We start from the raw sequence: 25347 nt of genomic DNA, 5'->3' as shown, positions 1-25347 counted from the left end.
AGTGAGAACTAACATGAGCACTGGAGTATAAGATAATAAGTGATGTTCTTTCTGCAGCCTACAGTCTATATGGTTAGTAGCTCCTAGTTTTATAAGCTCAGCATTTGTGATCATCACAGATCCAGCATCAGCTTCTCCATGCCAGAGCCTTTAAACACTCCAGGAGGTCCAATGTCAAACTCCACACATGTAGTGGGATCCAATTGGCACTGGTACGTCTCTAGATGGTTCAGGATGTTTGCGAGTTCGGCATCTACTTCTTCAAAGGTCCATAATCTTCACGAGGTGGGACGTGACTGGAGCTGGCCAAACCTCAGGAAGCCTCGGGATGGGGAGAGAAAGAGAAGCAGTGGAGAGGAATTAGCGTAGCTGCTGTTCATGATATTAACAGCACAAGTTGATAATGTGCATGTGATCATATATTCTGGAGCACAAGGTTATGATGTGATGTGTGTTATGTGTGTTATGTGTAGGCTTTGCTAAAAAGATATGTTTTTAATCTACACTTAAACTGGGAGAGTGTATCTGAACCCCGAACACTGTCAGGAAGACTATTCCAGAGTTTAGGAGCTAAATGTGAAAATGCTCTACCGCCTTTAGTGGACTTTGCTATTCTAGGAACTACTAGAAGCCCAGAGTTTTGAGATCTCAGGGAGCGTGACGGATTGTAGCGTGTTAAAAGACTGGATAGATACATGGGAGCCAAACCATTTAGTGCTTTATAAGTGAGTAGCAGTAGTTTGTAGTCTATTCGAAACTTAACAGGAAGCCAATGTAGGGACGATAAGATTGGGGTTATATGATCGTATTTTCTTGACCTTGTAAGAACTCTTGCTGCGGCATTCTGGACTAACTGAAGCTTGTTTATTAATGATGCAGGACATCCACCTAGTAATGCATTACAGTAGTCTATTCTAGAGGTCATAAACGCATGGACGAGCTTCTCTGCATTGGATATAGACAACATGTTTCTTAACTTAGAAATATTTCTAAGGTGAAAGAAGGCTGTTTTGGATGTGCGTTAGTAATGTCAGGTACTGATGAAGGTGAGAAGGTGAGGAGGCCCAGGGGTGCAGTCAGCATTCAATTTCATCCTAAAGGTGTCCAATATGGTTAAAGCTCAGGCCACTCAAGATGTTCATAGTCATACTGGAACAGGTTTTGGGTCTCATAGATGAAGTGAAGGAAAAATTTGATGCATCCAAAGACGTCTGTTACAATCGTGTGCAAATTTGTGCTAAGAGTTTAGAACCTCATATGGCTGGATAAGTTTGGTATCCCAATACTTTTTGCCCATATAGTGTATATAGAAGTTCAGACACGTTCCCAGGAACCATTTAAAGAACCACCAAAGCACCATTTCATTTTTCAGTAATGTAATTCCAAAAAAGCCCACCTTTTGTAACCCCCAACACTGCCTCCAGCATTATGCTAATGTTCTCACTCCATCGGCGCCTCGCCTGGAGACACGGTGCACAAGATTGAGCAGATGCTTTGACAAACAAAACCTCGTCTTTTCTTTTCCTGCACCAAATGCAATATGAGCACGAGCTCACGTTCAGACCAGGAGGTGAGTCGATTATGTAGCAACGGTTCTCCGTCGCACCCCCGAGAACCTCGACCTCGCTACAGACCTGCCTTTTTTTTGCGATTTTCAGTCACGTCTACAGCGCCCTCTACTGTTATTGCCAAATGAGAAATGGTCTTAAATTGCTTAATTTTTTGTTTCAAAAATTCAGAAAAAAAAACTCTGCTCTCATGGATATGCCTATGAGGAACAAACATCTAACACATATGTTTTTTCATAATTATGTGATGTCTATAAGAGCAGAGTATTTCTGTGAATTGTTTGATAAATGACCAAACGATTAAACAGAAAAAAAAAAAAAAACAGCGGTCCCAATACGTTTTACCAAATAGCGTGAGTGTGTGTGTGTGTGTTTTTCACAGGAATTTTTACTGGAATAGTGAAACAGTGAGCAGATGCTCTTGCGCAGTGTATGTGAAATGTGTTGTCAGGTCTGGAATTGAAAATCACTCGAGTTTCAAAAAAAAAAAAAAAAAAAAATATGAATTTTGGACGTCTGTGTGTTTCTCATTATTCTTTCTCCAAATCTCACAGACACAACAGGAAGCAATTGTAACATCAGTCAAAACTTTTCTCTTTCATTACTGGGGATGTTTTCTTTTCAGAACCCCAGTCATTACCGTGTCAGGTGGAACAAGAAACCAAAAAACACAAAACATGAAGCATGAGCCAAGAACGATTGAAGAAGGAGGAAAGCAGGGAGCAGCAGCAGATGCAGGTGTGTTTCTCTCAGACACCAGGATTTAAACCCTGAAGCAAGCCAGGCTGAGTCGAGTCGAGGTGAGTCGAGTCGAGTTGAGCTGAATTGACCCAAGCTTAAGTGAACCGGCCCAAGTTGAGCCGAATCAAACCATCTCGGGTTAAAATGGGTTGAACCGAGCCTGGCCAAGTTTAACCGAGCCGGGTCGGGCCAAGTTGAGTCGAGTCAAAATGAGTGAAGGCAAGTAGAATTGACTCAAACTGAGATGAATCAACCCGAGTCAAACCAAGCCAAGCTGAGGTGAATTGAGAGTCGAGCTGAGTGGAGTGAATCAAACCAACTCTGCCTCAATTCGAGTCGAGTCAAGCTGAGCCTGGCCTCGTCAAACCAAACTGAGTTGAACTAATCAAAGCTGAGTGGAGTGAAGCTGGACCAAACCAAGTCAGTTAAGTGGAGTCAAACCAAGCTGATTCAAGTCTTGAGTCCTGACTTGTTTTGTCTTTCAGGTGTTAATATTCAGTATTTATGCTTTTAGCTGTTCAGTAAACATGAAATAAGAGAATTAGTTTTTCTGGAACCTCAATAGGTTCAGATGGCGTCTTAAACACACACAACAGGAAAGAGTTTGAGGTATCACGCAGGAATATCTCGAACCCTGGATACATTTAACCCAACGGCAAAAAATAGATTTCGTTCTCAGGATGTTGAAAGTTCAGTTAGTTCTCGTGTTCCTTTGTGCTCTCATCCATCAGGAGTTCCTTCATCTGAATCCATCTGGTTTATTTTCTCTGGTAAAACACAAATCCCACGTTCCTCCTGCCATCCTTTTATAAAGAATTTTCCCGAATGTCCAAATGTTTTGAAATCCTTCTCTCTCTCTCTCTCTCTCTCTCTCCCTCTCTTTTTCTCTCTCGTGCTCTCTCTCTCTTTCTCTCTGGGAGCAAATGAACAGGGGATGTGTTTGTGGGAATGAGAAGGTCTGCTGAAGATCTCAGAGGTGCTACTGCAGTTCCCGGGTCCGATATGAGTCGGGGGGACGTTATATATGACCCGGTTTGGAGAGGTAGGCGATGAGAGCCACCACCACCCCCACGTACACCCCGGTGCCGATAGTGATGGAGAGAGCAGCCAGGAACAGAGCTCTCCTCGACGCGATGCTGGCCATTGGGAAATCACCCTTCGTCACGGCTTTGCTGGTCTGTAAGACAGAGGAGAAGAAGACAGAGGAGAAGAAGACAGAGGAGAAAAAGTACAGAGATGAAAAAGAAGGGCACAGGGAGAAGAGAAGAGAAGAGAAGAGAAGAGAAGAGAAGAGAAGAGAAGAGAAGAGAAGAGAAGAGAAGTGAGGAGACGCTTGAGCGAGGATGATATTTAAATGCAGCACATTTCGAAATGATATTAAACACACACACACACACACACACACACACACACACACACACAGAGTTCTTGAATCATGAGCTGTGGGATCTGGAAACACTGGAAGAATCAAACCCACGGCTCAGAGACGCACAGCGAGAAGGTTAATAGAACGATCAAAGAAAACTCAAATGAATGCCTGTGTGTGTGTGTGTGTGTGTGTGTGTGTGTGTGTGTGTGTGTGTGTGTGTGTGTGTGTGTGTGTGTGTGTGTGCTGTCACGTTGGTTCTTTTCAGCCCTACACTCTTTAAGGAACTAATTACACAGCACACACATCCTTCTGTTTGAACATCCCATTCACATGACTGTTGAAGGAGAGAGAGAGGAAGAGAAGTGGGGATTTTGAAGAAGGAAAAGTGGAGGTGTTGGAGGAGAAGTGGAGGTGTTGAAGGAGGAGAAGTGGAGGTGTTGAAGGAGGAGAAGAGAAGGTGCTGAAGAAGGAGAACTGGGGGTGTTGAAGAAGGAGAAGTGGGGGTGTTGAAGGAGGAGAAGTGGAGGTGTTGAAGGAGGTGTTGAAGGAGGAGAAGTGGAGGTGTGAAGGAGGAGAACTGTGGGTGTTGAAGGAGGTTAGGTGGAGGTGTTGAAGGAGGAGAAGTGGAGTTGTGAAGGAGGAGAACTGGGGGTGTTGAAGGAGGAGAAGTGGTGGAGTTGAATGAGGAGAACTGAGGGTGTTGAAGGAGTAGAAGTGGAGGTGTGAAGGAGGAGAACTGGGGGTGTTGAAGGAGGAGAAGTGGAGGTGTTGAAGGAGGAGAAGTGGAGGTGTGAAGGAGGAGAACTGGGGGTGTTGAAGGAGTAGAAGTGGAGGTGTGAAGGAGGAGAACTGGGGGTGTTGAAGGAGGAGAAGTGGAGGTGTTGAAGGAGGAGAAGTGGAGGTGTTGAAGGAGGAGAAGTGGAGGTGTGAAGGAGGAGAACTGGGGGTGTTGAAGGAGTAGAAGTGGAGGTGTGAAGGAGGAGAACTGGGGGTGTTGAAGGAGGAGAAGTGGAGGTGTTGAAGGAGGAGAAGTGGAGGTGTGAAGGAGGAGAACTGGGGGTGTTGAAGGAGGAGAAGTGGAGGTGTTGAAGGAGTAGAAGTGGAGGTGTGAAGGAGGAGAACTGGGGGTGTTGAAGGAGGAGAAGTGGAGGTGTTGAAGAAGGAGAAGTGGAGCTGTTGACTGATGAAGAAAAGTGCAGATGTTGGAAGGAGAAGAGAGGATGGTGAAGGAGAGAGGTAGGAGGGGAATTTAAGATGGTTAAAGGAGTGAAGGAGAAGAAGTAGGGATGTTGAACGATGAAAAAAGGAGAAAAAGTGGGGATGGTGAAGGAGGTATGGAAGGAGGAGAAGTGAGGATCTTCAATGAGGACACTGAGGCGGGCAGAGAGCAGAAGTATGGACACTGAGGTGAGGAAAAATGAGGAACAATAAATTCTGCTGCTCGTATTGAAGGTGTTCTCCTCTCGGCCTTGGCTTTCACTATGGAGCTGCTTTTATTATGTCATGAATAACAGGACAAACCAGCTCGCATGTAAAGGAGATGTTCCAGTCAGTATCCATGCAACATGAAGCAATTTAGGACACCATTGTTTTTTATTTTGTGATAAATGCGCATCACGTTTCTTTTTTTACTGATCATGTCTAATAAGTGTGTGTGTGTGTGTGTGTGTGTGTGTAATAAAAAAAAAAAACACTAGCTGAAACAAGGCTCTTGTTTCGTTTCTCATTTGTTTGATTCGTAAATTGTTCAGCTGTGACTTAATGCTCCTCAGGCATCAGGGTTTCAGGCGGGTGCATGTGAGGAACGTGGGAAGATGTTTGTGTGCAATCAAGGTCTCACATCAACATCATAAAACTGCTTGCACAAACACTGGACATGACTGGAGAGAGAGAGAGAGAGAGAGAGAGAGAGAGAGAGAGAGAGAGAGAGAGAGAGAGAGAGAGAGAGAGAGGATAGAATGTGAGTGTGAGTGTGAATGTAAGTGTGAATGTGACTGTGAGTGTGACTGTGAATATGAGTGTGAATGTGACTGTTAATGTGTGTGTGAATGTGAGTGTGACTGTGGGTGTGACTGTGAATGTGAGTGTGAAGATGAGTGTGAATGTAAGTGTGAATGTGAATGTGAGTGTAAGTGTGAATATGAGTGTGAATGTGAGTGTGAAGATGAGTGTGAATGTAAGTGTGAATGTGAATGTGAGTGTGACTGTAGGTGTGACTGTGAGTGTGAATGCGATTGTGAGTGTAAATGCGAGTGTGACTGTGAATGTGACTGTGAGTGTGAATGAGTGTGAATGTGAGTGTCAGTGTGACTGTAAATGCGAGTGTGACTGTGAATGTGACTATGAGTGTGAATGTGAGTGTCAGTGTGACTGTAAATGTGGGTGTGACTGTAAATGTGAGTGTGAATGTGAATGTGAGTGTGAATGTGAGTGTAAGTGTGAATGTGAGTGTGAATGTGAGTGTAAGTGTGAATATGAGTGTGAATGTGAGTGTGAATGTGAGTGTAAGTGTGAATATGAGTGTGAGTGTGAATGTGAGGTTGAATTTGAGTGCAAATGTGAATGAATGTGAATATTAGTGTGAGTGTGAGTGTGAATTTGAGTGTGAATGTGAGGGTGAATTTGAGTGTGACTGTGAGGGTGAATTTGAGTGTGACTGTGGTTGCAAATGTGATGGTGAGTGTGACTGTGGATGTGACTGTGGTTGTGAATGTGCGTGTTTGAGTGTAAATATATGTGTGAGTGTGAGATTTTTTAGTGTGTTATTAACTCACATCACATCTACTGGCCTCCTTCAAACACGCCGTGGTGAAACTCCACTCTATTTTGCAGCTGTGAGTTTGTTTGCCGTGGCCTTTCACACTCTGATGTCTGTTTTAGCCGCCGTTTCACACACTGTGAGCTGCAAATCCCATGTGACTGTATAGTGTGTGTGTGTGTGTGTGTGTGTGTGTGTGTGTGTGTGTGTGTGTGTGTGTGTTTGTGTGAGACCTCCTAATCCCAGGAAAACACTATTGATTTTTTTACTCTTTCACTCTGTGACAGTCAATAATGTGCTGCTCGGCCGCCGCTGTGTATCTGCTGAACCCGACGTGATGCGAACACATTTTTTGCTACTTATTCTTTCTTTTTCTTTCTTTCTCTCTTTTACTCTCTGATACACACACTTATTAGAATCAGTATCGCACTTCTTGTGAAGAACAGTACGGAAAGCCGACGCCCATTTTCTGGGGCGTATAAAAAAAAGCAACCAATCAGGTTAAGAGCGTAATTGAAAGGAATGAGTCTGTCATGAGAACATCATGTCATGTTTATTACCTTAATTATGTCTATAATGTGTGCGAAGGTGATGAAGATGATGAAGATGATACATTAGCCGAGGGAATGGAACGAGGGATTAGTGAAAATAGTGACACAAAACTCATGCATTGTGTAAATATGAATCAAAAGAAAAGACAATAGAGGGAACAAGTTAAGTAAAAGAAAAAACGACATATGCTGGGACGAAGGAGAAGTGGGGATGTTGAAGGAGGGAGGTAGAGAGAGGAAAGGAGGGAGAGAAGGTGAAAAAGTGGGAATGTTAAAGGGAGGGAAGGAGAGAGAGAAGGAGGAGAAGTGGAATGTCGAAGGAGGGAAGTATGGAGGAGCAGTGGAATGTCAAAGGAGGGAGGAGGAGAAGTGAAATGCTGAAGGAGGGAGGAAAGGGGGAGAAACAGGGATGTTGAAAAAGGAAGTGAAGGAGACTAATTCAGGAAAGAAGGAAAATGTGGAAAATGAAGGGAATGAGGACACTGAGGCAGGAAGAGAGCAGAGGTATGCACACTGAGAAATGGGGACAATACAGGAGAAGGAGTAAAGATACTAAAAGAAACAAGGAGGGAGGAGAAAGAGGGATGTGAAGGGAGGGAGAGAAAGGAGAAGTAGAAATGCTGACGGTGGAAGGGAAAGTAAAGAGAGATGGAGGAAAAGCAAAGGATGCTGATGGAGGAAGGGAAAGAATGAAAGTGAAATGGAGGATAAATAGGATGCTGAGAGAGGGAAGAGGGGAGGGAAAAGTGGAGATGCAGAGGAAACAGCAATTGGAGAGAGAGAGAGAGAGAGAGAGAGAGAGAGAGAGATAAAGGAAGATTATAGTTGTCACGGGAGGAGCAGTAGGACGGCGTGGGCGTGACTGCGGTGAACATTGTATCTTTCTCTGCTTTGAAGGTTTATTCAGTTCTCCATGTCTCCACCCCCCATCTCTCTCTCTCTCTCTCTCTCTCTCTCTCTCTTTCTCTGTCTCTCTTTCTCTCTCTCTGAACACCACCGTCATTATCATAATTACTCCAACACAACCAGATTAACTTCTGACACAACTATTTTGCCTGAGCTTCATCCTGCCTCTACCTGCCTCCCCTTCTCTCCTTCTGCCTCTACCTGCCTCTTCTCCTGCCTCTACCTGCCCCCCTCTTCTCTCCTTCTGCCTCTACCTGCCTCTTCTTCTGCCTCTACCTGCCCCCCCTTCTCTCCTCCTGCCTCTACCTGCCTCTTCTCCTGCCTCTACCTGCCTTTCATTCTCTCCTTCTGCCTCTATCTGCCTCTTCTCCTGCCTCTACCTGCCTCCCCTTCTCTCCTTCTGCCTCTACCTGCCTCTTCTTCTGTCTCTACCTGCCCCCCCCTTCTCTCCTCCTGCCTCTACCTGCCTCTTCTCCTGCCTCTACCTGCCTTTCATTCTCTCCTTCTGCCTCTACCTGCCTCTTCTCCTGCCTCTACCTGCCTCCCCTTCTCTCCTTCTGCCTCTACCTACCTCTTCTCCTGCCTCTACCTGCCTCCCCTTCTCTCCTCCTGCCTCTACCTGCCTCCCCTTCTCTCCTTCTGCCTCTACCTGCCTTTCATTCTCTCCTTCTGCCTCTATCTGCTTCTTCTCCTGCCTCTACCTGCCTCCCCTTCTCTCCTTCTGCCTCTACCTGCCTCTTCTTCTGCCTTTACCTGCCTCCCCTTCTCTCCTCCTGCCTCTACCGGCCTCCCCTTCTCTCCTTCTGCCTCTACCTGCCTTTCATTCTCTCCTTCTGCCTCTATCTGCCTCTTCTTCTGCCTCTACCTGCCTTCCATTCTCTCCTTCTGCCTCTACCTGCCTTCCATTCTCTCCTTCTGCCTCTACCTGAAGAATATAAAGAGGAAAAAAGAAGAACATGAAGGGAGTTTTTTGTCATTTGGAGGAAGCTGGTGAAGATATGAGGAAGTGAGGCACTGAAGCGTGTGCGTGAAGTGAACGATTCCCAGCAGGCATTAAAAAGAAAATGATCTCCTGCAGACAGAAACCAGACAGATGGAGAAATTCAAATGTTCCTCAACAGTGACCTCGTTAATGACGTGTGAGCATGGAACAGTGCCTGTGTGTGTGTGTGTGTGTGTGTGTGTGTGTGTGTGTGTGTGTGTGTGTGTGTGTGTGTGTGTGTGTGTGCGTGTGTGTGAGTGTGAGTGTGTGTGCACTCTGTACACACCCCCTGAGAGAAGTAGAAGGCTGCAATGCCCAGAGGCCAGAAGCAGCAGAGCATTGAGAAGATGGCCAGGCCCAGGTGATCACGAGGAGGAATGACGATGAAGTTATCTTCACTCTCGCTGTCACTGGAGCAGTCCGTCTGGGGAGAGACACACAACACACTGACCGTGAGTTTTTACACCACACACAACATTCATCTCCTGACTTTACTTACTGGCTGAATGGAGCTCCACACATCTCCACACATCTCCACACATCTCCACACAGGTCCACACATCTCCACAAGCACATTCAAATTATTATAAGAGCAAACGGGACTTCCATAAAACTAGTGACCACAACAGAAAGCCAATGGAAAAGCAGGAGGAATCTGTAAAAGTCTCCAAAGAGAATTCCAGTGTCAGAGGTAAACATCTCATCTGACATGGAGATGGCAATATTGGATATTGGAATTGCAACATGGATATTTTTTCATATTTAAAAGGAAAGTCCTAGAAAGCAGCTGTGCTTCTGGCAGGCAGAGAGCAGAGTGACACGCTTCCTCTGAAATATTTATATCCTCTTGTGTAACAGCAGGAGTGTGGATACGGGCCTGAGAGAGCAGAAGAGCAGAAGCAGGTCAGGAGATGTGGAGTAAACTCAGACATTTGTTTAACATTAATTATTGAGACGGTGCTGCAGCTGCTGGAGGGGAAAACATTTAACACGAGACACAAGAAAAGATAGAATATCCTTCTTCTCCTCCTTCTCATCATCATCATTATCATCATCATCCACTTCCTCCTCCTTCTCATCATCATCATCATCATCATCATCATCCACTTCCTCCTCCTTCTCATCATCATCATCATCATCATCCACTTCCTTCTCATTCTTCTCATCATCATCATCCTTTTCAACATTCTCATCACTGTCCTCCTCGTTCTCCTCTTACTTCTTATTTTCAACATCATCATCATCCAATTCCTCCTTCTACAGCTCCTTCTCATCATCATCATCATCATCAACCACTTCCTCCATCTCCAGCTCCTTCTTTTCATCATCAATCATCATCATCATAGCTACATGGACACACAAATGTACAAATTTATTCATCATCCACTTTTTCCCTCTCCACCTCTTCATCATCATCCAAAACATTATCACCCTCTTCATCGTTCTCATCATTATCATCCTCATCCACTTTCTTTTTTATTCTTTTTACCATCATCCTAATTATAATCACCATCATCCTCACCATCCTCCTCATCCTCATCACCATCCTTATCATCCTCCTCATCCTCATAATCATCATCCTCATTACCATACTTATCATCCACCTCATCCTCATAATCATCATCCTCACCATCCTCATCACCATCCTTATCATCCACCTCATCCTCATAATCATCATCCTCACCATCCTCCTAATCGTCATCACCATCCCCCTCATCCTCATAATCATCACCATCCCCTTAATTTTCATCCTCACCATCCTCATAATCATCATCCTCACCATCCTCCTCATCCTCATCATCATCCTTATCATCCTCCTGATCCTCATAATCATCATCCTCACCATCCTTCTCATCCTCATCACTATCCTCCTCATCCTCATAATCATCACCATCCCCTTAATCCTCTCCCTTCTCCTCATCCTCATAATCATCATCCTCATCATCCTTCTTATCACCATCCTCCTTATCCTCATCACCATCCCCTTAATCATCATCCTCCTCATCCTCATAATCATCATCCTCATCATCCTCCTTATCACATCCTCCTTATCCTCATTACCATCCCCTTAATCATCATCCTCCTCATCCTCATAATCATCATCCTCATCACCATCCCCCTCATCCTCATTATCATCACCATCCCCTTAATTTTCATCCTCACCATCCCCTTAATCATCATCCTCCTCATCCCCATCCTCACCATCCTCATCACCATCCTTATCATCCACCTCATCCTCATAATCATCATCCTCACCATCCTCCTAATCGTCATCACCATCCCCCTCATCCTCATTATCATCACCATCCCCTTAATTTTCATCCTCACCATCCTCATAATCATCATCCTCACGATCCTCCTCATCCTCATCACCATCCTTATCATCCTCCTGATCCTCATAATCATCATCCTTACCATCCTCCTCATCCTCATCACTATCCTCCTCATCCTCATAATCATCACCATCCCATAAATCCTCCCCCTTCTCCTCATCCTCATAATCATCATCCTCATCATCCTTCTTATCACCATCCTCCTTATCCTCATCACCATCCCCTTAATCATCATCCTCCTCATCCTCATAATCATCATCCTCATCATCCTCCTTATCATCATTATCTAAAAGGTAAAATAATCAAGATGTTCAGATCAAGTCTGGTGTTGTTCAGTATCAGCACATAAGCTGTATTCACCCTGGAGAGCGCACCACCTGACTACCTGCATTATTATTATTATTATTGTTGTTATTATTGTTAAGTGGGTGATGGGAGGAGTACAGCTTCTTGCTCTGTAAACAACAAAATTTTCATCACTGCTCTTGAATCTGCTCCTTCCCTGGGCCGAGTTATTTTTATCCTCTTTTCTTCATCTCATCATCCTCGGCTGAATCTATGGAAACCACGTCTACACCCACGGCAGCTGCTACAGCCGTTGCCATCGTTGTTGTTGTTTGTGTCTGTGGCCTAGAAATGTGAGTGTTTTGTGTCTGAATCGCTGCTGATGATCCATTTGGATAATCTGGAAAAATACTGTGGAGATGAGTTTAAAGTTCAACACCAATTAAGGAGAAGATCGTTCAGGTTTCTGAATGTCAGATTTCATTAATATGACGAGTTTTTTAGCACACACTCCACTCCATGAGCTGAAATGTTCATGTGAGCTTTAGAAATGATGAAATTATTGCTGCAGATTAGAATTTTCCATTCCAAAACATACATTTCCCACATGATTACACCATCACCAGCACCACTATCACCATCAGCACCATGACTCCCCACCAGCAGCACCACCAGCACCATGACTCCCCACCAGCAGCACCACCAGCACCATGATGTTGATACCAAAATCTCACTACCAAGTAAAATTAAGATCCATCAGACCAGACGACATTCTGCATTTTTCATCATTCTAGTTTTTGGGTCCTGTAAGCACTATAGCCTGAGATGGCAGTTGCTGAAGATGGTTCTCCTTCAGCTTGGGTACTAACACCAGTCTATCCCTTCTTCTCAGATGTCTCTCAACTATAAATCTCCTACTGCAGAACTGCTGCTCGCTGGAGGCTTTTTTGTTTTGAACACCATTCTGTGGAAACTTTAGCGACGGCTTTGTATCTGTGTGTGCATGTGTGTGTGTGTAAACAAAATCCCAGGAGATCAGCAGTTTTCTGAAAATACCAAAACCAGCCTGTCTGGCAGTAACAACAAAGTGACAGAGATCTAACATTTCCTCCATTCTGCTGTTTGACGTGAGCAGTAACTGAAGCTCCTGCCCTGATTTCACATCAATGTGCATTGTTGCTACTACTACATGATGCGTTCCTAATAAAGTGTCAAGTTAAAGTACAGTATGAGTACATATGATATGGTGTGTGATATTAATTGGGTTGATTTTAGATGTTGGCACCAGGTTTAGAAACCTTTCCTAATGTCAGAAACAACTTCCTGTAGGTACAATATGCTCACCAAACAGCCTGTAGTTGTTTTACAGCACCCTCGGCTTAACTTGTCCACCATTTCAACTTCCCCTCTGTGTCTGGAATTACTGCCATTACTTTTAGTCAGCTCGGTATCCAAATCAACTGTACACTCATTGCTGGAGACTATATGTATTATGCTCATCAAACAAAACGGTTTTCACCCTGACTAAAAAAAAAAGGTAGCACATTTGCTTTGCAGTTCCAGGGTTGGAGGTTAAAATCATGCCTCTGTTCATTTAGTGCTTCCCCTGAGTATTCTGGTTTCCTCCATAGGTTTAAAGACATGTGCTAAAGGCTACCAAATTGTGTGTAATTGTGCCCTGATTTTGGTTTGTACCCTCTCATTGTTCCCTGAGGCCCCTCTGTAATAGGTTGGTACCGTCTCTTGTTCCCCTAGGCCCTCTGAGATAGGTTGGTACCCTTTATTTTTACCAAGGCCCCTGAGATTTGTTGGTACCTTCTCTTGTTTCCTGAGGCCCCTGACATAGCTTGGTACCCACCCTTTTTTCACGAGCTCTGTGTTCTGTTATGGAGCTCTGTGTTCTGTATGAAGCTCTGTGTTCTGTGTGTAGCTCTGTGTTCTGTATGTAGCTCTGTGTTGTGTATGTAGCTCTGTGTTCTGTTATGGAGCTCTGTGTTCTGTTATGGAGCTCTGTGTTCTGTATGGAGCTCTGTGTTCTGTTATGGAGCTCTGTGATCTGTTATGGAGCTCTGTGTTCTGTATGGAGCTCTGTGTTGTGTATGTAGCTCTGTGTTCTGTTATGGAGCTCTGTGTTCTGTTATGGAGCTCTGTGTTCTGTATGGAGCTCTGTGTTCTGTTATGGAGCTCTGTGTTCTGTTATGGAGCTCTGTGTTCTGTATGGAGCTCTGTGTTCTGTTATGGAGCTCTGTGTTGTGTATGTAGCTCTGTGTTGTGTATGTAACTCTGTGTTCTGTGTGTAGCTCTGTGTTCTGTTATGGAGCTCTGTGTTCTGTTATGGAGCTCTGTGTTCTGTTACGGAGCTCTGTGTTCTGTATGGAGCTCTGTGTTCTGTATGGAGCTCTGTGTTCTGTTATGGAGCTCTGTGTTGTGTATGTAGCTCTGTGTTGTGTATGTAGCTCTGTGTTCTGTTATAGAGCTCTGTGTTCTGTATGGAGCTCTGTGTTCTGTATGGAGCTCTGTGTTCTGTTATGGAGCTCTGTGTTCTGTATGGAGCTCTGTGTTCTGTTATGGAGCTCTGTATTGTGTATGTAGCTCTGTGTTGTGTATGTAGCTCTGTGTTGTGTATGGAGCTCTGTGTTCTGTGTGGAGCTCTGTGTTCTGTATGTAGCTCTGTGTTGTGTATGTAGCTCTGTGTTCTGTGTGTAGCTCTGTGTTATGTATGTAGCTCTGTGTTCTGTTATGGAGCTTTGTGTTCTGTATGGAGCTCTGTGTTCTGTATGGAGCTCTGTGTTCTGTTATGGAGCTCTGTATTGTGTATGTAGCTCTGTGTTGTGTATGGAGCTCTGTGTTGTGTATGGAGCTCTGTGTTCTGTGTGGAGCTCTGTGTTCTGTATGTAGCTCTGTGTTGTGTATGTAGCTCTGTGTTCTGTGTGTAGCTCTGTGTTATGTATGTAGCTCTGTGTTCTGTATGTAGCTCTGTGTTCTGTTATGGAGCTCTGTGTTCTGTGTGGAGCTCTGTGTTCTGTGTGGAGCTCTGTGTTCTGTGTGTAGCTCTGAGTTATGTGTGTAGCTCTGTGTTCTGTATGTAGCTCTGTGATCTGTATGGAGCTCTGTGTTCTGTTATGGAGCTCTGTGTTCTGTTATGGAGCTCTGTGTTGTGTTTATAGCTCTGTGTTCTGTGTGTAGCTCTGTGTTCTGTATGTAGCTCTGTGTTCTGTATGTAGCTCTGTGTTCTGTGTGTAGCTCTGTGTTCTGTATGTAGATCTGTGATCTGTATGGAGCTCTGTGTTCTGTATGGAGCTCTGTGTTCTGTTATGGAGCTCTGTGTTCTGTTATGGAGCTCTGTGTTCTGTGTGTAGCTCTGTGTTCTGTATGTAGCTCTGTGTTCTGTTATGGAGCTCTGTGTTCTGTTATGGAGCTCTGTGTTCTGTTATGGAGCTCTGTGTTCTGTATGGAGCTCTGTGTTCTGTTATGGAGCTCTGTGTTGTGTATGTAGCTCTGTGTTGTGTATGTAGCTCTGTGTTCTGTTATGGAGCTCTGTGTTCTGTATGTAGCTCTGGGTTCTGTGTGTAGCTCTGTGTTCTGTATGTAGCTCTGTGTTCTGTTATGGAGCTCTGTGTTCTGTATGTAGCTCTGTGTTCTGTTATGGAGCTCTGTGTTCTGTGTGTAGCTCTGTGTTCTGTATGTAGCTCTGTGTTCTGTGTGTAGCTCTGTGTTCTGTGTATAGCTCTGTGTTCTGTATGTAGCTCTGTGTTCTGTATGTAGCTCTGTGTTCTGTATGTAGCTCTGTGTTCTGTTATGGAGCTCTGTGTTCTGTTATGGAGCTCTGTGTTGTGTATGGAGCTCTGTGTTGTGTATGTAGCTCTGTGTTCTGTATGTAGCTCTGTGTTCTGTATGTAGCTCTGTGTTCTGTATGTAGCTCTGTGTTCTGTTATGGAGCTCTGTGTTCTGTGTGTAGCTCTGTGTTCTGTATGGAGCTCTGTGTTCTGTTATGGAGCTCTGTGTTCTGTTATGGAGCTCTGTGTTCTGTATAGAGCTCTGTGTTCTGTATGTAGCTCTGTGTTCTGTATAGAGCTCTGTGTTCTGTATAGAGCTCTGTGTTCTGTTATGGAGCTCTGTGTTGTGTATGGAGCTCTGTTTTGTGTATGTAGCTGTGTGTTCTGTATGTAGCTCTGTGTTCTGTATGTAGCTCTGTGTTCTGTTATGGAGCTCTGTGTTCTGTGTGTAGCTCTGTGTTCTGTATGGAGCTCCGTGTTCTGTATGGAGCTCTGTGTTCTGTTATGGAGCTCTGTGTTCTGTTATGGAGCTCTGTGTTCTGTATAGAGCTCTGTGTTCTGTATGTAGCTCTGTGTTCTGTATAGAGCTCTGTGTTCTGTATAGAGCTCTGTGTTCTGTTATGGAGCTTGGTGTTCTGCTTTGGAGCTCGGTGTCCTGTTATGTAGCTCTGTGTCCTGTTATGTAGCTATGTGTCCTGTTATGTAGCTCTGTGTCCTGTTATGTAGCTCTGTGTTCTGTATGGAGCTCTGTGTTCTGTTATGGAGCTCTGTGTTCTGTATGTAACTCTGTGTTCTGTGTGTAGCTCTGTGTTCTGTATGTAGCTCTGTGATCTGTATGGAGCTCTGTGTTCTGTATGGAGCTTTGTGTTCTGTTATGGAGCTCTGTGTTCTGTTATGGAGCTCTGTGTTCTGTGTGTAGCTCTGTGTTCTGTATTTAGCTCTGTGTTCTGTTATGGAGCTCTGTGTTCTGTTATGGAGCTCTGTGTTCTGTATGGAGCTCTGTGTTCTGTATGTAGCTCTGTGTTGTGTATGTAGCTCTGTGTTCTGTGTGTAGCTCTGTGTTGTGTATGTAGCTCTGTGTTCTGTATGTAGCTCTGTGTTCTGTTATGGAGCTCTGTGTTCTGTATGTAGCTCTGTGTTCTGTATGTAGCTCTGTGTTCTGTTATGGAGCTCTGTGTTGTGTATGTAGCTCTGTGTTGTGTATGTAACTCTGTGTTCTGTGTGTAGCTCTGTGTTCTGTTATGGAGCTCTGTGTTCTGTTATGGAGCTCTGTGTTCTGTTACGGAGCTCTGTGTTCTGTATGGAGCTCTGTGTTCTGTATGGAGCTCTGTGTTCTGTTATGGAGCTCTGTGTTGTGTATGTAGCTCTGTGTTGTGTATGTAGCTCTGTGTTCTGTTATAGAGCTCTGTGTTCTGTATGGAGCTCTGTGTTCTGTATGGAGCTCTGTGTTCTGTTATGGAGCTCTGTGTTCTGTATGGAGCTCTGTGTTCTGTTATGGAGCTCTGTATTGTGTATGTAGCTCTGTGTTGTGTATGTAGCTCTGTGTTGTGTATGGAGCTCTGTGTTCTGTGTGGAGCTCTGTGTTCTGTATGTAGCTCTGTGTTGTGTATGTAGCTCTGTGTTCTGTGTGTAGCTCTGTGTTATGTATGTAGCTCTGTGTTCTGTTATGGAGCTTTGTGTTCTGTATGGAGCTCTGTGTTCTGTATGGAGCTCTGTGTTCTGTTATGGAGCTCTGTATTGTGTATGTAGCTCTGTGTTGTGTATGTAGCTCTGTGTTGTGTATGGAGCTCTGTGTTCTGTGTGGAGCTCTGTGTTCTGTATGTAGCTCTGTGTTGTGTATGTAGCTCTGTGTTCTGTGTGTAGCTCTGTGTTATGTATGTAGCTCTGTGTTCTGTATGTAGCTCTGTGTTCTGTTATGGAGCTCTGTGTTCTGTGTGGAGCTCTGTGTTCTGTGTGGAGCTCTGTGTTCTGTGTGTAGCTCTGAGTTATGTGTGTAGCTCTGTGTTCTGTATGTAGCTCTGTGATCTGTATGGAGCTCTGTGTTCTGTTATGGAGCTCTGTGTTCTGTTATGGAGCTCTGTGTTGTGTTTATAGCTCTGTGTTCTGTGTGTAGCTCTGTGTTCTGTATGTAGCTCTGTGTTCTGTATGTAGCTCTGTGTTCTGTGTGTAGCTCTGTGTTCTGTATGTAGATCTGTGATCTGTATGGAGCTCTGTGTTCTGTATGGAGCTCTGTGTTCTGTTATGGAGCTCTGTGTTCTGTTATGGAGCTCTGTGTTCTGTGTGTAGCTCTGTGTTCTGTATGTAGCTCTGTGTTCTGTTATGGAGCTCTGTGTTCTGTTATGGAGCTCTGTGTTCTGTTATGGAGCTCTGTGTTCTGTATGGAGCTCTGTGTTCTGTTATGGAGCTCTGTGTTGTGTATGTAGCTCTGTGTTGTGTATGTAGCTCTGTGTTCTGTTATGGAGCTCTGTGTTCTGTATGTAGCTCTGGGTTCTGTGTGTAGCTCTGTGTTCTGTATGTAGCTCTGTGTTCTGTTATGGAGCTCTGTGTTCTGTATGTAGCTCTGTGTTCTGTTATGGAGCTCTGTGTTCTGTGTGTAGCTCTGTGTTCTGTATGTAGCTCTGTGTTCTGTGTGTAGCTCTGTGTTGTGTATGTAGCTCTGTGTTCTGTGTATAGCTCTGTGTTCTGTATGTAGCTCTGTGTTCTGTATGTAGCTCTGTGTTCTGTATGTAGCTCTGTGTTCTGTTATGGAGCTCTGTGTTCTGTTATGGAGCTCTGTGTTGTGTATGGAGCTCTGTGTTGTGTATGTAGCTCTGTGTTCTGTATGTAGCTCTGTGTTCTGTATGTAGCTCTGTGTTCTGTATGTAGCTCTGTGTTCTGTTATGGAGCTCTGTGTTCTGTATGGAGCTCTGTGTTCTGTTATGGAGCTCTGTGTTCTGTTATGGAGCTCTGTGTTCTGTATAGAGCTCTGTGTTCTGTATGTAGCTCTGTGTTCTGTATAGAGCTCTGTGTTCTGTATAGAGCTCTGTGTTCTGTTATGGAGCTCTGTGTTGTGTATGGAGCTCTGTTTTGTGTATGTAGCTGTGTGTTCTGTATGTAGCTCTGTGTTCTGTATGTAGCTCTGTGTTCTGTTATGGAGCTCTGTGTTCTGTGTGTAGCTCTGTGTTCTGTATGGAGCTCTGTGTTCTGTATGGAGCTCTGTGTTCTGTTATGGAGCTCTGTGTTCTGTTATGGAGCTCTGTGTTCTGTATAGAGCTCTGTGTTCTGTATGTAGCTCTGTGTTCTGTATAGAGCTCTGTGTTCTGTATAGAGCTCTGTGTTCTGTTATGGAGCTTGGTGTTCTGCTTTGGAGCTCGGTGTCCTGTTATGTAGCTCTGTGTCCTGTTATGTAGCTATGTGTCCTGTTATGTAGCTCTGTGTCCTGTTATGTAGCTCTGTGTTCTGTATGGAGCTCTGTGTTCTGTTATGGAGCTCTGTGTTCTGTATGTAACTCTGTGTTCTGTGTGTAGCTCTGTGTTCTGTATGTAGCTCTGTGATCTGTATGGAGCTCTGTGTTCTGTATGGAGCTTTGTGTTCTGTTATGGAGCTCTGTGTTCTGTTATGGAGCTCTGTGTTCTGTGTGTAGCTCTGTGTTCTGTATTTAGCTCTGTGTTCTGTTATGGAGCTCTGTGTTCTGTTATGGAGCTCTGTGTTCTGTATGGAGCTCTGTGTTCTGTATGTAGCTCTGTGTTGTGTATGTAGCTCTGTGTTCTGTGTGTAGCTCTGTGTTGTGTATGTAGCTCTGTGTTCTGTATGTAGCTCTGTGTTCTGTTATGGAGCTCTGTGTTCTGTATGTAGCTCTGTGTTCTGTATGTAGCTCTGTGTTCTGTTATGGAGCTCTGTGTTCTGTATGTAGCTCTGTGTTCTGTGTGTAGCTCTGTGTTGTGTATGTAGCTCTGTGTTCTGTGTATAGCTCTGTGTTCTGTATGTAGCTCAGTGTTCTGTATGTAGCTCTGTGTTCTGTATGTAGCTCTGTGTTCTGTTATGGAGCTCTGTGTTCTGTTATGGAGCTCTGTGTTGTGTATGGAGCTCTGTGTTGTGTATGTAGCTCTGTGTTCTGTATGTAGCTCTGTGTTCTGTATGTAGCTCTGTGTTCTGTATGTAGCTCTGTGTTCTGTTATGGAGCTCTGTGTTCTGTGTGTAGCTCTGTGTTCTGTATGGAGCTCTGTGTTCTGTTATGGAGCTCTGTGTTCTGTTATGGAGCTCTGTGTTCTGTATAGAGCTCTGTGTTCTGTATGTAGCTCTGTGTTCTGTATAGAGCTCTGTGTTCTGTATAGAGCTCTGTGTTCTGTTATGGAGCTCTGTGTTGTGTATGGAGCTCTGTTTTGTGTATGTAGCTGTGTGTTCTGTATGTAGCTCTGTGTTCTGTATGGAGCTCTGTGTTCTGTATGGAGCTCTGTGTTCTGTTATGGAGCTCTGTGTTCTGTTATGGAGCTCTGTGTTCTGTATAGAGCTCTGTGTTCTGTATGTAGCTCTGTGTTCTGTATTGAGCTCTGTGTTCTGTATAGAGCTCTGTGTTCTGTTATGGAGCTTGGTGTTCTGCTTTGGAGCTTGGTGTCCTGTTATGTAGCTCTGTGTCCTGTTATGTAGCTATATGTCCTGTTATGTAGCTCTGTGTCCTGTTATGTAGCTCTGTGTTCTGTATGGAGCTCTGTGTTCTGTTATGGAGCTCTGTGTTCTGTATGTAGCTCTGTGTTCTGTGTGTAGCTCTGTGTTCTGTATGTAGCTCTGTGATCTGTATGGAGCTCTGTGTTCTGTATGGAGCTTTGTGTTCTGTTATGGAGCTCTGTGTTCTGTTATGGAGCTCTGTGTTCTGTGTGTAGCTCTGTGTTCTGTATTTAGCTCTGTGTTCTGTTATGGAGCTCTGTGTTCTGTTATGGAGCTCTGTGTTCTGTATGGAGCTCTGTGTTCTGTATGTAGCTCTGTGTTGTGTATGTAGCTCTGTGTTCTGTGTGTAGCTCTGTGTTGTGTATGTAGCTCTGTGTTCTGTATGTAGCTCTGTGTTCTGTTATGGAGCTCTGTGTTCTGTATGTAGCTCTGTGTTCTGTATGTAGCTCTGTGTTCTGTTATGGAGCTCTGTGTTCTGTGTGTAGCTCTGTGTTCTGTATGTAGCTCTGTGTTCTGTGTGTAGCTCTGTGTTGTGTATGTAGCTCTGTGTTCTGTGTATAGCTCTGTGTTCTGTATGTAGCTCTGTGTTCTGTATGTAGCTCTGTGTTCTGTATGTAGCTCTGTGTTCTGTTATGGAGCTCTGTGTTCTGTTATGGAGCTCTGTGTTGTGTATGGAGCTCTGTGTTGTGTATGGAGCTCTGTGTTGTGTATGGAGCTCTGTGTTCTGTATGTAGCTCTGTGTTCTGTATGTAGCTCTGTGTTCTGTATGTAGCTCTGTGTTCTGTTATGGAGCTCTGTGTTCTGTGTGTAGCTCTGTGTTCTGTATGGAGCTCTGTGTTCTGTTATGGAGCTCTGTGTTCTGTTATGGAGCTCTGTGTTCTGTATAGAGCTCTGTGTTCTGTATGTAGCTCTGTGTTCTGTATAGAGCTCTGTGTTCTGTTATGGAGCTCTGTGTGTGTGTATGGAGCTCTGTTTTGTGTATGTAGCTGTGTGTTCTGTATGTAGCTCTGTGTTCTGTATGTAGCTCTGTGTTCTGTATGTAGCTCTGTGTTCTGTTATGGAGCTCTGTGTTCTGTGTGTAGCTCTGTGTTCTGTGTGTAGCTCTGTGTTCTGTATGGAGCTCTGTGTTCTGTATGGAGCTCTGTGTTCTGTTATGGAGCTCTGTGTTCTGTTACGGAGCTCTGTGTTCTGTATAGAGCTCTGTGTTCTGTATGTAGCTCTGTGTTCTGTATAGAGCTCTGTGTTCTGTATAGAGCTCTGTGTTCTGTTATGGAGCTTGGTATTCTGCTTTGGAGCTCGGTGTCCTGTTATGTAGCTCTGTGTCCTGTTATGTAGCTATGTGTCCTGTTATGTAGCTCTGTGTCCTGTTATGTAGCTCTGTGTTCTGTATGGAGCTCTGTGTTCTGTTATGGAGCTCTGTGTTCTGTATGTAGCTCTGTGTTCTGTGTGTAGCTCTGTGTTCTGTATGTAGCTCTGTGATCTGTATGGAGCTCTGTGTTCTGTATGGAGCTTTGTGTTCTGTTATGGAGCTCTGTGTTCTGTTATGGAGCTCTGTGTTCTGTGTGTAGCTCTGTGTTCTGTATTTAGCTCTGTGTTCTGTTATGGAGCTCTGTGTTCTGTTATGGAGCTCTGTGTTCTGTATGGAGCTCTGTGTTCTGTATGTAGCTCTGTGTTGTGTATGTAGCTCTGTGTTCTGTGTGTAGCTCTGTGTTGTGTATGTAGCTCTGTGTTCTGTATGTAGCTCTGTGTTCTGTTATGGAGCTCTGTGTTCTGTATGTAGCTCTGTGTTCTGTATGTAGCTCTGTGTTCTGTTATGGAGCTCTGTGTTCTGTGTGTAGCTCTGTGTTCTGTATGTAGCTCTGTGTTCTGTTATGGAGCTCTGTGTTCTGTGTGTAGCTCTGTGTTCTGTATGTAGCTCTGTGTTCTGTGTGTAGCTCTGTGTTGTGTATGTAGCTCTGTGTTCTGTGTATAGCTCTGTGTTCTGTATGTAGCTCTGTGTTCTGTATGTAGCTCTGTGTTCTGTTATGTAGCTCTGTGTTCTGTATGTAGCTCTGTGTTCTGTATGTAGCTCTGTGTTCTGTATGTAGCTCTGTGTTCTTTTATGGAGCTCTGTGTTCTGTTATGGAGCTCTGTGTTGTGTATGGAGCTCTGTGTTGTGTATGTAGCTCTGTGTTCTGTATGTAGCTCTGTGTTCTGTATGTAGCTCTGTGTTCTTTTATGGAGCTCTGTGTTCTGTTATGGAGCTCTGTGTTGTGTATGGAGCTCTGTGTTGTGTATGTAGCTCTGTGTTCTGTATGTAGCTCTGTGTTCTGTATGTAGCTCTGTGTTCTGTTATGGAGCTCTGTGTTCTGTGTGTAGCTCTGTGTTCTGTATGGAGCTCTGTGTTCTGTTATGGAGCTCTGTGTTCTGTTATGGAGCTCTGTGTTCTGTATAGAGCTCTGTGTTCTGTATGTAGCTCTGTGTTCTGTTATGGAGCTCTGTGTTCTGTATGGAGCTCTGTGTTCTGTTATGGAGCTCTGTGTTCTGTGTGTAGCTCTGTGTTCTGTATGTAGCTCTGTGTTCTGTGTGTAGCTCTGTGTTGTGTATGTAGCTCTGTGTTCTGTGTATAGCTCTGTGTTCTGTATGTAGCTCTGTGTTCTGTATGTAGCTCTGTGTTCTGTATGTAGCTCTGTGTTCTGTTATGGAGCTCTGTGTTCTGTTATGGAGCTCTGTGTTGTGTATGGAGCTCTGTGTTGTGTATGGAGCTCTGTGTTGTGTATGGAGCTCTGTGTTCTGTATGTAGCTCTGTGTTCTGTATGTAGCTCTGTGTTCTGTATGTAGCTCTGTGTTCTGTTATGGAGCTCTGTGTTCTGTGTGTAGCTCTGTGTTCTGTATGGAGCTCTGTGTTCTGTTATGGAGCTCTGTGTTCTGTTATGGAGCTCTGTGTTCTGTATAGAGCTCTGTGTTCTGTATGTAGCTCTGTGTTCTGTATAGAGCTCTGTGTTCTGTTATGGAGCTCTGTGTGTGTGTATGGAGCTCTGTTTTGTGTATGTAGCTGTGTGTTCTGTATGTAGCTCTGTGTTCTGTATGTAGCTCTGTGTTCTGTATGTAGCTCTGTGTTCTGTTATGGAGCTCTGTGTTCTGTGTGTAGCTCTGTGTTCTGTGTGTAGCTCTGTGTTCTGTATGGAGCTCTGTGTTCTGTATGGAGCTCTGTGTTCTGTTATGGAGCTCTGTGTTCTGTTACGGAGCTCTGTGTTCTGTATAGAGCTCTGTGTTCTGTATGTAGCTCTGTGTTCTGTATAGAGCTCTGTGTTCTGTATAGAGCTCTGTGTTCTGTTATGGAGCTTGGTATTCTGCTTTGGAGCTCGGTGTCCTGTTATGTAGCTCTGTGTCCTGTTATGTAGCTATGTGTCCTGTTATGTAGCTCTGTGTCCTGTTATGTAGCTCTGTGTTCTGTATGGAGCTCTGTGTTCTGTTATGGAGCTCTGTGTTCTGTATGTAGCTCTGTGTTCTGTGTGTAGCTCTGTGTTCTGTATGTAGCTCTGTGATCTGTATGGAGCTCTGTGTTCTGTATGGAGCTTTGTGTTCTGTTATGGAGCTCTGTGTTCTGTTATGGAGCTCTGTGTTCTGTGTGTAGCTCTGTGTTCTGTATTTAGCTCTGTGTTCTGTTATGGAGCTCTGTGTTCTGTTATGGAGCTCTGTGTTCTGTATGGAGCTCTGTGTTCTGTATGTAGCTCTGTGTTGTGTATGTAGCTCTGTGTTCTGTGTGTAGCTCTGTGTTGTGTATGTAGCTCTGTGTTCTGTATGTAGCTCTGTGTTCTGTTATGGAGCTCTGTGTTCTGTATGTAGCTCTGTGTTCTGTATGTAGCTCTGTGTTCTGTTATGGAGCTCTGTGTTCTGTGTGTAGCTCTGTGTTCTGTATGTAGCTCTGTGTTCTGTTATGGAGCTCTGTGTTCTGTGTGTAGCTCTGTGTTCTGTATGTAGCTCTGTGTTCTGTGTGTAGCTCTGTGTTGTGTATGTAGCTCTGTGTTCTGTGTATAGCTCTGTGTTCTGTATGTAGCTCTGTGTTCTGTATGTAGCTCTGTGTTCTGTTATGTAGCTCTGTGTTCTGTATGTAGCTCTGTGTTCTGTATGTAGCTCTGTGTTCTGTATGTAGCTCTGTGTTCTTTTATGGAGCTCTGTGTTCTGTTATGGAGCTCTGTGTTGTGTATGGAGCTCTGTGTTGTGTATGTAGCTCTGTGTTCTGTATGTAGCTCTGTGTTCTGTATGTAGCTCTGTGTTCTTTTATGGAGCTCTGTGTTCTGTTATGGAGCTCTGTGTTGTGTATGGAGCTCTGTGTTGTGTATGTAGCTCTGTGTTCTGTATGTAGCTCTGTGTTCTGTATGTAGCTCTGTGTTCTGTTATGGAGCTCTGTGTTCTGTGTGTAGCTCTGTGTTCTGTATGGAGCTCTGTGTTCTGTTATGGAGCTCTGTGTTCTGTTATGGAGCTCTGTGTTCTGTATAGAGCTCTGTGTTCTGTATGTAGCTCTGTGTTCTGTTATGGAGCTCTGTGTTCTGTATGGAGCTCTGTGTTCTGTTATGGAGCTCTGTGTTCTGTTATGGAGCTCTGTGTTCTGTTATGGAGCTCTGTGTTGTGTATGGAGCTCTGTGTTGTGTATGTAGCTCTGTGTTGTGTATGTAGCTCTGTGTTCTGTATGTAGCTCTGTGTTCTGTATGTAGCTCTGTGTTCTGTTATGGAGCTCTGTGTTCTGTGTGTAGCTCTGTGTTCTGTATGGAGCTCTGTGTTCTGTTATGGAGCTCTGTGTTCTGTTATGTAGCTCTGTGTTCTGTATAGAGCTCTGTGTTCTGTATAGAGCTCTGTGTTTTGTTATGGAGCTCGGTGTTCTGCTTTGGAGCTCGGTGTCCTGTTATGTAGCTCTGTGTCCTGTTATGTAGCTATGTGTCCTGTTATGTAGCTCTGTGTCCTGTTATGTAGCTTTCCTTGAACTACATCCAATTAAACTACTTGGTTGCCATGATGAAAGTAGATACAGTAATCCACCGTTTTACCGCGGTTCGAATCTGGCGCCCCAGTTTACTGCGGAATCACATTTGCCACATAGCTAATTAGTTTAGCTGATTTTCCCGGTCTCTCGCGGAGAGCACCATAGACCAAAACAATTATAGGGAATTGTTTTTATGTTAAAATAATGACATTTATAAATAAAAATATTATTATTAATTATAAAATGAAGTAAAATGTTAATACAGTAAAGTACTGTATACATAAAATAACATTTTTGGGGAGGTGTCCGTTTATCACGGTTTTTCGTTAATCGCAGGTGGCTTTGGAACGTAAACACCGCGATAAACGGGGGATTACTGTGTTATGAACGTCAGCAGCAACGCTAAGCGTTAGCATCAGTCCTGTTATCACCATGACAACCAATATTTTATTCATACGACCTGATATTGAT

At 44.2% G+C, this 25347-nt stretch overlaps 1 protein-coding gene across 2 annotated transcripts in view; it reads right to left on the bottom strand.

Moving 5' to 3' along the window:
• The window catches only part of syndig1l (synapse differentiation inducing 1-like), a 90302-nt gene that overhangs the window by 1244 nt on the left and 63711 nt on the right, over positions 1–25347 (bottom strand). Inside the window, exons 3-4 of one of the 2 annotated variants that reach the window (XR_014536925.1) lie at positions 9162–9299; positions 1263–3486 (exon numbers count right to left, since the gene is read on the bottom strand). Coding sequence is in view for 1 of the 2 variants with exons in the window: in XM_083562764.1 (XP_083418890.1) it covers positions 3328–3486; positions 9162–9299 (297 nt within the window). In the remaining variant the exon portion in view is untranslated. Of the gene's footprint in view, positions 1–1018; positions 3487–9161; positions 9300–25347 lie in introns of those variants that run through there. The other variant, XM_083562764.1, reaches the window with a different exon arrangement.

The sequence above is a fragment of the Silurus aristotelis genome (assembly GCF_946808225.1).
Source record: "Silurus aristotelis genome assembly, chromosome: 15".
NCBI classification, from domain to species: Eukaryota; Metazoa; Chordata; class Actinopteri; order Siluriformes; family Siluridae; genus Silurus; species Silurus aristotelis.
This window is presented reverse-complemented; position numbering and strand designations above follow the sequence as displayed.